This window comes from Solanum lycopersicum, chromosome 2, assembly GCF_036512215.1.
Source record: "Solanum lycopersicum chromosome 2, SLM_r2.1".
In the NCBI taxonomy this organism is placed as follows: Eukaryota; Viridiplantae; Streptophyta; class Magnoliopsida; order Solanales; family Solanaceae; genus Solanum; species Solanum lycopersicum.
The window spans coordinates 65,726,102-65,740,147 of NC_090801.1; the positions used below are offsets into that span (position 1 = coordinate 65,726,102).

General features: G+C 32.9%; 2 protein-coding genes across 4 annotated transcripts; both read left to right on the plus strand.

Moving 5' to 3' along the window:
- The first annotated feature begins 4,080 nt into the window (after positions 1-4,080).
- On the plus strand, positions 4,081-7,808 carry ca2 (carbonic anhydrase). 3 transcript variants are annotated; one of them, XM_069293140.1, is made up of 9 exons: positions 4,081-4,637; positions 5,835-5,896; positions 6,269-6,412; positions 6,511-6,559; positions 6,644-6,760; positions 6,846-6,985; positions 7,063-7,168; positions 7,249-7,382; positions 7,631-7,808. In XM_069293140.1, the coding sequence occupies exons 1-9, from the start codon at positions 4,455-4,457 to the stop codon at positions 7,632-7,634; spliced, it is 939 nt and encodes a 312-aa protein (XP_069149241.1). In that variant the 5' UTR covers positions 4,081-4,454; the 3' UTR covers positions 7,635-7,808. The 3 variants fall into 3 exon arrangements, with proteins under 3 accessions (XP_069149241.1, NP_001234048.1, NP_001299833.1); NM_001312904.1 differs by having other exon boundaries at positions 4,246-4,637; positions 7,249-7,407; positions 7,631-7,782; NM_001247119.2 differs by lacking the exon at positions 7,631-7,808 and having other exon boundaries at positions 4,187-4,637; positions 7,249-7,603.
- Positions 7,809-9,793: 1,985 nt separating this feature from the next.
- Positions 9,794-13,877, plus strand: LOC101250650 (protease Do-like 1, chloroplastic). Its single transcript, XM_004232247.5, has 8 exons — positions 9,794-10,359; positions 10,543-10,665; positions 10,973-11,144; positions 11,869-11,906; positions 12,319-12,517; positions 12,700-12,852; positions 13,053-13,187; positions 13,644-13,877. Exons 1-8 carry the CDS (start codon positions 9,965-9,967, stop codon positions 13,719-13,721), a joined length of 1,293 nt encoding a protein of 430 aa, XP_004232295.1. The 5' UTR covers positions 9,794-9,964; the 3' UTR covers positions 13,722-13,877.
- Positions 13,878-14,046: the final 169 nt, after the last annotated feature.

A 14,046-nucleotide genomic window follows, 5' to 3' on the forward strand; every position in this document is an offset into this window, starting at 1 on the left:
CTTAATTTATATTGCACTGAAGAGAGTAGTTAATTAATTAATTACGCATCTTCCACATTTATACCACATTTATCACTAAACAATAATTAATCAATATGTATTGTCATGTTAATAAATGATTTAACTATGATAAATAAGTTATTATAGGTTGATGTAAAACCTGGAAGCGATAAAGTCTTAGCAATGGCTAAAGGTAATAAGTTCAATGCCTTTAAATGATCTAATTTACAGAATAGCCAACTTATGTAAAGGTATTATGTACTCCTATTAAATATAAATACACACAGTGTTATATATATATATATATATATATATATATATATATATATAAAATTTGTGTATATGTTTTGCATATTTTTATGGCAACTTTCACATATAGCAAATAAAAAATTTATATATGTATGCTGTAACAAAGTTTGCATAATTGCGCTCCATAGCAAACATGGAAACTGTATAATTCGCTATACATATACAGTTGAAGCAAATTGTATAAAACGAAGTGTATAAAACAAGAAAGAGAAAGACACTTGGCAGAGAACTGTATAAAAACGAAGTGTATAAAATGAATTGTATTATTATAAGTGTAAAGAACAATTATATACAATTTGAATTTGTATAAAATGAGAAAGAGAGAAAGACAAAAGAGACTTGATCAGGAATATACAATTGAATCGAATTATATAAAACGAGAAAGAGAGAAATTAGATACAATTTGAAAATTGTATAAAACGAGAAAGAGAGAAAGACAAAAGAAACTGGGCAGGGGAGTATTTTTATTGTATAATTATAAGTGTATAGGATGAAAATATATGTACTTGCATGTGTATATACAATTTTCTCATGCTTTATACAAATAGAAATGAAATTTATACATTTTGCTTCTGTTTGTATAAGTGAGAAGGCGAGAGTGGCGAGCGAGATCTGGAAGAGGGGAAAGAGGAGAACAAAAATATATGTATTTATACAATTCTCTGCTTTATACAATTAGAAACAATTTTTATATACTTGTGTTTGTATAAAAAAGTGAGGAAGCGAGCGAGAGATTGGAGAAGAGTGGCGAGCGAGATATTTGAGAGAGAGGTGCTTGACAATTTTTTGCAAACGTTCACTATAGAGCATAACTAAATCAAACCCTAGCTACTCTATTTATTTTAAATTATTAATTTACTATTATATACAATTTTCCCTACTTTTATTCACAAACATAATTAAATTGGGCTGCGGGCCAAAAAATATGATAGAAGCCTTTGAATATTATTGACGAGCCATATATATGTGCAACCTGAGATAGGCTCGACTAGGGCCGGCAAAAGGGCCCCAATATTTATTACATATTTTATAGGAAAAAATGGCACAACATGACAATCAATATAAATAAAATTTATATGATTTGAGTTATTATTTACCCGTGAAGAGTTAATATTATGATTGATTTTTAATAAAAAATTTAGAGAAAAAGATAGAAATTCTTACCTTGAAAAAGGGAGAAAAAAGGGAAAGAGAGAATTGAAAAATATAAGAAAGAACACACATAAAAAAAATTGTTGACAAATTACAAGGAGAGAGAAAAAAGAAATAATAAAAGTAGACATGATAGCTATTAAGAAATTGAGTGAGAAAATCAGAAAAAAATTTATTTTCAAATAAAAAGTTGTAGCTATTTAATGCCAAATAAATAATAAAAAAAATCTTTTTTTGCTAAAAAATTTAAAGTGGTCTATTTATAAACTCTTTATTTTATAAATGAAAAGAGCACTCGATTTTCACTTTTATTCAAAAAATTAATAATCAAAGTAATAAGATATTATTCAGATAAATAACCTGCAATTTATAAAAACATGTAATATATAAAAATGAATAGTTTAATGATGACTTTTATAATAAAAGAAATTGAAGTCTCTTGTAGTCTAGTCGATTTTTTCTGATAACAAGTGGATTAAGCTATTTTTTCAGTTTACAACATACTTGAATACAGATATTAACAAAACCATTTATTCACGATCTATATAAATACAGATATAAGAAAGCGACTTAATGTAGAACATTTTACATAATTCATTCCATTTGGAATATATTGCAACATTATGACAACACTCTTTAAGCTTCCCATTCTTTTCCATTTCGATTTATAAAGGCCAGATTGCTTAACTATATACAATAATTAAAATTTGAAATATATATATATATATAAAACTTAAACTCGTAACTATATATTCCTTTTTTGGCGAAAAAAAAGTAAAAGAAGGGGTGGGGGTCCCTGGCATAGGGTTTGATGTGTCATTTGACAATATGATGTATGTACAATTATGTGCCTAATATGTCGAAACCATGACTCAATTTGCCATTCTCAAATTGCCTAAAGAGGCTTAATGATCATTTCTTAAGGACATAAAAGGGGCCAAAAATCCATTAAGTGAGATGCCCTTCCCCAATTTTGTGGTTTCCTCCAATATCATGGCACTCAGAAAATAGTCTTGCTCTGCTAGGCTTTCATCTTGGTAGATGTCTAATTATGGAGTATATATTTTTCAATTTCTTCCCTCATCAATCAAACAGAGGCGCGTGGAGGTCATTTGGAAAAGTTTGGGCCATGGGGAGGATAAGGATTAGCTTCTTTTTCATTTTCAAGTTAGCCGGTAAGAGTACTATGAGATTAGGTCAAATATATTGCTCTGCTTTTGTTATATTACGAGAGTTTGATTAAGTCCGACTCTATCATATGACTAATAGAGATGGTTTCTTCTTATTTACATAAATCTTAGTTATTTGTACCGATATTAATGAAAAATAACAAGTATCTTATGTAATAGTTAAAATGCACCCAAATTAGCCTGAACACTACTATTATTAAGATGAGTTCTAAACGTGCATTGAGGACTATGTCATCATAATGCAAAGGTGAGATATATCATATATCGTATAGTAAATAAATTAACAGTCAATTTGTAATATATGACTAATCTAACAAAGTTGATGTTTTATACGCTAGATATGAATTAATAACTTAATTTTTTTTTTGAGTGTGAATAATTTTACGACAAATATTATTTTTTAATTCAAAAACTCATCTATATTCTCCACGTAAGGAGAATTAGGCCATACTGTAGCAGAAACATATGGTCCATAGTCATAATAACTATAAAGTTCCACCAGCAAATTGATCATTGAATGAGATAAAAATTGAAAGAATGTGAAGCAAATGTTGAAGTACAACCACAGGTAGCATTAGATTGAAGATAGGACCTTATCTTTTCTCATCCACTACCTTTTCCTTTTTTATCTTTCATTTACCATCCTCCATTCATTTTTTTTTCTTCCGTACGTAGATTTTTTGTTTGAGTTTGAGGTGGTCATAAATTTTTGTTTTTAATATTGACACATGTCACTTCACCACTTTTAATCGTGACACGTGGCGAGCATTGATCGGATAAGGGATATTTGGTAATTTGTTCAAAGAAATTAATGTTAATCTCAGTTGAAGGAATTCAAAAAAATTTGCTTTGGATATTGTATTCACAAATAGATCTTCCATGCATACACGTATTTAGAGATTCAATCCATCTAATATAATTGTGTAACGTTTATTCCAAATTAATCCTTGAATATATTGGAAGCGATATAATGAAAAAGAATCTACATACTAGAGAGGTCGATCGAGAAAGATGCAAGTCTGGTATATCAGTTATCGTACCCATAGCAAAACTTTAGGTACGTAGCACAGTGCGAAGCGGATAATTGCTTTGCTACGAGAATATTCTGCAAATGAGATTATGTCTCTAAATCTGATGAATTTGGTACCAAATTGAGATTATGGCCATAATTGTTACTCTGCCGAGGCGAACGGTCATTGCATATGCATGTCCAAATTATGATAATGACCCTACGACAACCAAATAAAAGAATGAGTGCAAATGTAGGTGGGAATATAATTTGTACTGCCTTACGAAAAGTATAACATTGTCCATTCACCAGTGGAATCAGAATTTTTAAGTCAAAAAAAGCTTAATAACATTTACTGTATATATACATTGAAAAAAATTCTCAATCTCTATAAAATTTAATTTTTCAACAAAAGACAGAACCCGACTCCTAGCTCTGCCCCGGCCCCATTATCCTATTTCTTTCCTCCACATCCCTTTAATTTATTTTTTTCTAAAGAAAAGAAAAGGGAAAAGAAATTAGTTTCTTGAAATGTAAGGTTCTTGGCTTCTTAGCCATATGATATTAAGGCAAAAGTAAGATACAACATTGAATCTCCAACGTACAAACCTCATCTACAATGGATTGAAGCTCTCATTTGCTTAGCCATCACTTTCAACATTGTCTATTGGATTGGTTATATGTAAGAGTTCAAAAGCAGCAATAATCAAGAACACATCACTAGCTATACTATTACTAGTTAGTAACAAAGTAGTATAAAGGGCAAGCAAAAGCTAAAGGAAGCTCATTGAGAAATGTCAACTGCTTCCATTAACAATTGCCTTACTCTCTCCCCTGCTCAAGCTTCCCTTAAGAAACCTACTCGTCCCGTTGCCTTCGCAAGGCTTGGCAACTCTTCTTCTTCTTCTTCTATTCCAAGTCTCATCAGAAACGAGCCCGTCTTTGCTGCCCCTACTCCCATCATCAACCCCATTGTGGTACGAATTTTTAACTTACATCACTGTATTTTAATCTGTTATAACAAGTTATTTATATTTGACGTTACTTAATTTATTTTTTAAGCAAGACATTTTTTTTGTCTTATCGTATTTTTTGTAACGACTTGTGTCCATGCATGCTAGTTCACGTGAAAATTCAATATTGGCATAGTTCTAAACTTTAGTTTCTAACCACCTTTATTATTGGTATTGTTATTTTTGGCCATGAATCTCCTGAAGTTAGGTGAATTGATCATGTCGCTCTAAATTGTACACGTCTATTGCGTGTACTCAATGACATATAATATATTATTGCAATCCTAAAATAAGTGTTATTTTAATTTATTTTGAACTCATTAAAATAAATATGATATTTTACTGAGTTACTTATATTTATTACTTTGATTTTTTTGAGTACTAATTTGTATTTTGAAACTTTTAAGATGACGAGAGGGTGGAAATAACAAATTAAATTTGAAAATGAACCAAAATAGAGGTGGCAATTAGGTAGAGGTTCTCGCAAAATGAATATTAAATATGTAGGGCCGTATTGTGAATTATGTGGATAATGTTTTTGCTTTCTATTTTTTTTTAAAAAAAATAATTATTACTTACAATAATCCAACGGGTATCCTCGTATGTGCCCATCCTACAAGTGATAAAATGATAAGTACCAGTCTACCATCAAGTTTGTAGGATAGAAACTATTTAGTATACATTGTTTTTGTCTTAATTTCTAGTTTTGGTATCCATCTAAATCGATACTCCATTATGTTAATTATTTCATTTCTTTCTTTTGACATCTACATCACTTTTTAATGTGGTTACCACTTGCTATAATCATACTTCACTTAGCATTTTATTTGAACTTAGTGAAAGTGAAATTTTTCCTAATAATTGGTCTAAAAATTGAAGAAGATTAAAGCCAAGAAATTGAGTTCTTCCTTCTTTCTTCCAACTTTGAAAGTACCGATAGATACTATCATATAAAAAGAAGAGGTGGTCTGACTAACTCAATGAAGTGAATTTTTCAAAAACATGCTCAGAAAAATGAGAAAAATGGAGTTTTTGAAAAGAAAAATTAACAGATATTTAAAGATAAATTTTTGAAATTTGGTTCAAAATTTATGGTCAAATATTAACTTATATTTATATATATACCTCTTCTAAAATGCTAATGAGAATTAGAATTTGCAGAGAGAAGAAATGGCAAAAGAATCCTACGATCAAGCCATTGCTGCACTCGAGAAACTCCTCAGGTTTGTACTCTCTCTACGACTCTACCTTCTAAATCACACTACTTTTTTCTCGATCAAGTGGGGCCCAAAAAATATACATACACCCACACATACGTAGACAAAAAAAATGTTAAAATTTGCGAATATGCAGAGAAAACATAATATAATCATGCAATGTTTACTCGTAAAATTCAATTTCCCGGCAATGAACATGTTACTTGGTTTCGAGTTCTCCAGATCTGCATTAATTTTACCATTCTATCATCATTTTTTTACCCCATATCTGCATTAATTTATCATGGTAATGGTGCTCAAACCACAAATCTTTTTTTTTTCTACCTGAAATATTGCTTCAATAATAATAATGGTCTAAATTATTTTCTGCAATTACAGCGAGAAAGCAGAACTTGGACCAGTTGCTGCAGCAAGAGTTGACCAGATCACTGCTGAATTGAAATCAGCAGACGGCGGCAAGGCATTCGACCCTGTTGAGCACATGAAAGCTGGCTTTATTCATTTCAAGACTGAGAAATATGAGTAAGCAAATTCATTCAAATTAAAATTTCTGCATATTTGATGTTGTAACATTATTAGTGTCTGATAATTTTTCCTGTTTTCTATTTATGTACCAACAGCACAAACCCAGCCTTATATGGTGAGCTAGCAAAGGGCCAGAGCCCTAAGGTACAAATTCCTTGTTAATTTGTTGTCTAATTTTATGATTTGTACGGTTTCTGATGAGTTCTATTGTCCTAAATGTGTAAACAGTTCATGGTTTTCGCGTGCTCTGACTCACGAGTCTGCCCATCCCATGTCCTCAACTTCCAACCTGGTGAGGCATTCATGGTTCGTAACATCGCCAACATGGTCCCTGCTTATGACAAGGTCAGTTACAAATCGATCAACTAGTCGATTATTTCGCTCTGGAATTGTGTTTTTTAAAAATAAAGATGGAATTGAATTTTTACAGGTCAGGTACTCTGGAGTAGGAGCAGCCATTGAATACGCCGTTCTTCATCTTAAGGTGGAGAACATCGTTGTCATTGGCCACAGTGCTTGTGGAGGTATCAAAGGTCTCATGTCACTACCTGAAGATGGTAGTGAATCAACGTACGTCACTCTATAAATCTATTCATTCAAAACACTTATCCTTAACAGATGATTGATTAATAATCTAATATACGCAGTGCCTTTATTGAGGATTGGGTAAAAATTTGTTTACCTGCCAAGGCAAAGGTTCTGGCCGATCACGGAGGGAAAGAATTTGCACATCAATGCACAGCTTGTGAGAAGGTAAAATTCAAATTTAACTTTTTGATTATCAATTAATTACATATATAGCAGTATTTTATAATTGATGAAAAATGTTGCAGGAAGCTGTGAACGTTTCACTTGGAAATCTGCTTACGTATCCATTCGTGAGAGAAGGATTGGTGAAGAAAACATTGGCATTGAAGGGAGGTTACTATGATTTCGTGAAGGGTGGATTTGAGCTGTGGGGACTTGAGTTCGGTCTTTCTCCTCCTCTTTCCGTATGAACTTAATTCAATTACCATTTGGCCCTCACAATTTCCTTCCTTTTTTTTTTTTTCGCCTGACAGTACTTTTGCTTCGCAAAATCAACTGTGTGTATGTTGTTTGTATGTATTATGTATGTATGAATCAAATATGGAAGAGCACTCGTTGTTATATTTCTGAAATAAATAAAATGGAGACTACTTTTTGTATAAATACGTTTGTGGTGGGCTTTGGTAGGTAAAAGATGTGGCCAGTATACTGCACTGGAAGCTCATGTAGAGACAGAGAGATCGTCAAGCAACAAGAGGATTCCCAGATTTAATCTGTTATTCTTGCTCATGTAGACCAAAAATTGGCCATAATAATCTACAAACACTCTTTTCGGCTACAATTATACTAGTTTAACTTTCCATGATGCTTCTCTCATTTGTTAGTGTCAGACAACAATCCATTACAAAGCGGAAAATTTGTCTTAGTTTGCAAATCCTTTCAAGAGATTTAGGGTTCCACTCTAAAATGGGAAAGTTCGAATAAGTTGAAGCTAATGGATTGGGAATACCAAATGGAGTAATAATCTATATAAGAAAAAAAAAAGAAGCAAATCACCATGGAATATTAAAGACAGTTCTCATATGAAGTCGTAGAGCCTATATGGATTTTGAATGGGCTTATAAGCATTTGAAAGTTTATTTTGACATAACGATACTTAAAAATAAGTCAATTCAAACGGATTTTTGTCGCTAGGTATTCAAAATGATTCATGACTAAACTTTTGAGTTGTTTACGACAACCTTCAGTTGTATGAACTGCTGAAAAAGTACAGATGATCAAAATGTCAAATGGGCGATGACATTTGCTCTAGTGTTTTGTCGCTTTGTAAATTTAACGTCATGTAATAATATATCATAAAAATTGACTATCCATATATTTAAAATAAAAATTGAAAAATGCTATGTAAAAAGTAGTTGGATTTGGAAATTTCTAGGAAAAAATGACAGTCAAATCAGCTCTGTTTTTTAACTGTCGACCGGCCGTACCTTTTTTAAGATAGATTTTACACCCATTCGTTACTTGGCTCCACTTAAAGCTAAAAACAAAGAAGATTAGAAATGCATTTTGGGCATCTAAATTTATAAAATAGGTCCAATTAGCTAGTAATTTTAGTTTACTTATTATCATTATTTTCTATAAGTTTTATAAATTTTTAAAATAATGTGTCTCGCGTATCACATTAGTATATCATGTGTAAAATGTATCTCGCGCATTAGATTAGTGTATCTCACGCATCAGATTAGTGTATTTCGCGCATCAAATTAGTGTATCATGTATAAAATGTACATTAAATTAATGTATCATGTGTAAAATATAATGTATCTTACTTAATAATTAATGAGTCTCGCACATTAGATTAATATATCAGCGCTCATATTATTGTATCCGTTTTGAAAAATTTTCGTAATCATAAACTTTTAACAAATAAATTATAATTTTACTTCAAAAATATGTGATTTTTGTTATTTGCACTTAATTTTATTCATTATTCTTCATGTTATAATTTCCATTGGGTCACGACGACAAGACAAAATGGGCTTAGACGCTCTAGTAGTCCATTTTTAGGTCTGGTATTCAAAACATAAGCAACATTTGCAACTGTATTTCAAATATAGTCAAAATTTAAAAAGAGTAGCAAAACCGATTTTTGCTTAAGATAATACACACCATGTGCATATTTATTTACTGATTTACCGTAAAAGTCGCGTACATTTCGTCCTTAAATGTATGACTACGCTGGATTAGAGACGTGGCTGTTCGGATTAAATAAAATAAAATTTTAATTTGGCGTTATACCTTGTTAAAATAAAAAATCAAAAATTCAAATCGAATTGAAAAAACTAATGCACACTCTTGTACTAGATATGTTGTTAATGTTCACCACACAAACATTATTTAAACTAGAAAATAACATCAGACAATTATTATTATTCACTATGTGTATAAAATGATTTTGCGAACTCAAATGAATTTTTAATTTAATCATAATGACGTTAATGAGTTTTTTCTCAAATGAAAGTAATATATATATGAACAAATTTTTTAATAAATAAGCATTTTTTCAAAGTTTTTATGAGATATTTAAATTATTTTCTGACATGTAGAGTGTTGAATATCTTAAACTTCTCCATGCATTTAACTTTCTATATTTTAAGTTCTGTTAATAAATTTTTTTAACTCGAACACCACTGGCAGAATGTATTTTAAACTGTAAAATGTCAAAAATTAGAATGTGCTCATGATGTCTAGATTGTGCCATTGTGGACAGACCAGTGTAGAACGTTCCATGGGCCTGACTCTGTTGCAACGGGTTAAATCAAAATCATAATATGGCGCTGCGATTCACTTATCAAAGAGTGGGGGCCATTAAGGTGCAGCGTTACTCCAGTGGTGTAGCATACACATGAGTAATAGTCACGTTGAGAACGTAGATCACACAATATTAGAAAGAGCACCCGAACCGGAAGAACCAAGTCAATCGGGTCTTCCTCTTTGCTCTCACCAGTTGTCTTCTTAACAATGGCTGCATCTTCACACTCCCTAGCTTCTTCTGCTTGCTTCTCCACAACTCCGGCACGGAAATTTTCCGGCTCAGATCGATTTCAACTTGCTAAGTCTTTACTCTGCCGGAAAATACCTGGTTTCTCCGGCAGTGTGGTCTGCGCTCGGCGTATTTGCTCTAACTATGCCTCTTCCGGTGACCAGTCCAACTACGGGAAGAAGCTTATGGATAGTATTTTTGTGGCATGCACTTCCGTTGCCTTGTCTTTCTCTCTCTATATAGCAGACGTTGACCCTGCCTCGGCTTTTGTAGTCACTTCACCCAGGAAATTGCAGACTGATGAACTTGCTACTGTTCGTCTCTTCCAAGAGAATACACCTTCCGTTGTGTATATTACTAATCTTGCTTCCAGGTGATCTATCAATGAGGATGGTCCTTTTTTTTTTTTCCTTATATGTTAGTAATTCACGTGCATTTGAGTTTGTAGATATAGTGCTAGATGAAAGTCTGCTAGATGTATTTCCTGTTATTGTAATTGCCGTCCACCTTTGTTTTTCCGGTTTGGTTAATTTGGATTCCGTTTGTGATATAATAGGCAGGATATGTTCACACTGGATGTATTTGAGGTGCCTCAAGGGTCTGGGTCAGGCTTCGTCTGGGATAAAAATGGAAATATTGTTACTAATTATCATGTGATTCGAGGTGCTTCTGATCTCAGGTGAGTTAATTGGCAACTGGAAACACATTTTTCTGATTTAAACAAGTTTCTATTTATTAGTATCTGCCTAAATGATTTCAGTTTCAAGTTCCTTGCCACAGTCCTCATATTATTTCTATATGCTATCTGACTGCTCTTATACTAGCATGATTCTACAACTTCGATTGTCTTAGCTAATCGTGGAGTATTAGGAAACCTGCAATTTTTTTCATGATATGAATTTGTTTGGATTGAACAGTCTGTTAGTTGCTTAATTATGGTTTTACGCTCTAATTGCTAGTACTAATATAGTCTTAGTCTTGCTCAGAGTGACTCTTGCTGATCAAACTACTTATGATGCAAAAGTTGTTGGATTTGACCAAGATAAAGATGTTGCTGTGTTGCATATTGATGCACCAAAAGACAAGTTGCGACCTATACCAATTGGCGTATCGGCAGACTTGCTCGTTGGTCAAAAAGTATTTGCTATTGGAAATCCAGTATGTGACGAAATACAAACCTGCTAGAGAATTCTGTTCATGTAATAATAGTACTTTTATCTGCTCTGTTGTCCCTTCTCTAAACCTAGTTTGAGCCATTCTATATTCAGCTTTCGCTTTAGAGGAAAACTATCGTCTTGCAGGCGTTCATGAGCATTACAACAATTAGAAAGTATTAATTTGCATATAGAATGCTAGTGCATTTTGTTATCAATAAAATTTGTGCAAGTAAGGAAAAAAACCAACTGACAGCGAGTAAGGAAAAAAAACAACTGATAGCAAGTACAACTTAGTTCAGTCTTCTGGTTCAACTGCTTGCTTGTAAGCGCACCTTCTTCTCCAGCTAAAGAATCAGTATCTGAAAGTTGGCTGTTACTTCTGAACATTCATCGCCTGCTAATATTTTTAACTGCTTCTTTTCCCATTAGTTTAAAGCATAACAATTCCCCCCCTGTAGTGCTCCAACTTCTGCCAAAATGTGTCACTGACTTGCACTTAAATCAAATTACTTTTTAAGGGCCCTAAAACAATTGTTGACTTACACATTGAAAATCTCTTGTTGCAATGAGTATATGTTTCTTGTGTTTAGGTACCCCACCACTTCACACCTCTTTTTCCTCTTTATTCATATAAATTTACTATAAAACATGAATATTTTACTTCTCTTTTATGTTTCATATGTTAAACACATGATGAATGATTTATAATGTAAATATCTTTGCAGTTTGGACTTGATCATACACTCACCACTGGTGTAATCAGGTATTTAGACATTTCATTTATGGTGTGCAGGTTCCTAATGTTCAGATATTCCAGTGAAATGGTGTTAACTATGTTTCTGTGAAGATAGGAGATGAAATAAATGAATCTAGCCACTCAAAGTCGTGGTAAAAATGACGTTAACTTCTTCCATTGTTTAAAACGGAGATGAAGTAGAGAATTTTGTTTAATCTTTTCCGTGTATTCAACTGTAAGACTAGCCTTGTGATGTTGACGTGGTTGTCACTGTTGAGTGCCTTGCACCCATAAATTCCAAGAAGCAAACATAAATACTAACCATATGTCATGGTAAATGGATACATATGCATAAGCAAGCTGTGTTGGATATGGATTAACTTAATGCTATGGATCATGCATATTCTTTAACATCACTGATCAATTTATATGTTTCTAGTGGGCTTAGGAGAGAAATCAATTCTGCGGCTACTGGCCGCCCAATCCAAGATGTTATTCAGACAGATGCAGCAATCAATCCTGGTAACAGTGGAGGGCCACTTCTAGATAGTTCTGGAAATCTTATTGGAATAAATACTGCTATATATTCTCCTTCCGGTGCATCATCAGGTGTTGGATTTTCAATTCCAGTTGATACTGTAAGTTGTTATTTGTCTTTCAGAATTTTATTATTTGCAATGCTGATTGAAACTTTTAGGTTAAACATACTTCCCCATATAAAGCAAACTGATTTATTACACCCTGTGGTTCAGAAAGTTGCCCTTGCTTCTACTACGATGTGGTAGTCTCTCCCTGATGATTTTGATTTTTACCTATTCAGGTCAGTGGCATTGTTGATCAGTTAGTGCAGTTTGGGAAAGTCACAAGGCCAATTTTGGGCATAAAGTTTGCACCTGATCAGTCCGTTGAGCAACTGGGAGTCACTGGAGTACTTGTCCTGGATGCTCCTCCAAATGGTCCTGCAGGCAAAGCAGTATGTTATTTCCTGTATCTTTTCTCTTGACATTCCTTACCAGTTTCTCCTTCCTTTTATACACTATAATTATCAGCAGTTTCCACCAGTTATATCACCCTACCGATTTTCTTTCATGTGATTGTTTGTACAAGCCAGTATAAATTTGTGACCGACATGATGAGAAACCGAATATGAGATGTTAAATCTTGTAAATGCAGGGTCTTCTACCTACTAAACGTGATTCCTACGGAAGACTTATTTTAGGTGATATAATCACATCTATAAATGGAAAGAAGGTCTCTAATGGCACCGACTTGTACAGAATTCTTGACCAATGCAAAGTTGGAGAAAAGGTAATTCTCATACATCTATTACAAAAATTTTCATCTATATTGTTGGCTTAGAATTCATATGGAGTACAGAGAATTTCTCAAGCATACACCAACTCGCAACGCTTTTAGATAAACATCATATTTGGAATTGCACCTTTGCTTGCATGAAACTTTATTAGTTGATCTTCCTTTTTATTTCTGCAACTTTATTTAAGTGGTCTTTAAGAATATGAATAGTTAGGTATTTGACCTTGATATTGACAGTAGTAATGTTTCTCTTATCAATCTTGCTAAATATTTTGTTTTCCCCAAGTTTGTATACTTGCACATACTTTTTCATTAACATTTCCATTAGCTTTTCTCCTTCCAGTAATTATGAGATAATTGGAAAGTATTCAGTATGAAAAGGTAGTGAAACTTGGAACTACATTTGTGGAAATTGTAGAAAGCTAAGCTTACGGCTGATGTTATGAACAGGTAATTGTGGAAGTGCTGCGTGGGGATCAGAAAGAGAAGATCCCTGTACTTCTGGAACCAAAGCCTGAAGAATCGTAGTTCCTCAAATGGATAGAGTATGTGTTGATATGCATTTCTTGGCGAACAAGCCCATATTATTAGTGCATCAATTGTTGAATGGTTGTGTATATACAAAACAACGCTTAAAACTAGGGTGCAAGCAATATAGTTGGGAGTCTAACACTGCTGCCTAAATATTTCTACTATATTAGATATCCTCAAATTGTATAATGTTAGGTAAGATGGGTGTCCACTTAACGGGATGACAGAACTACATCAATCTGGTGAAATTCCCAATCCTAAATCAGATGAAAAGGACGAACTAGAAAATTATTTGGCTAAAGTGTAAGCATGAACTGATTTG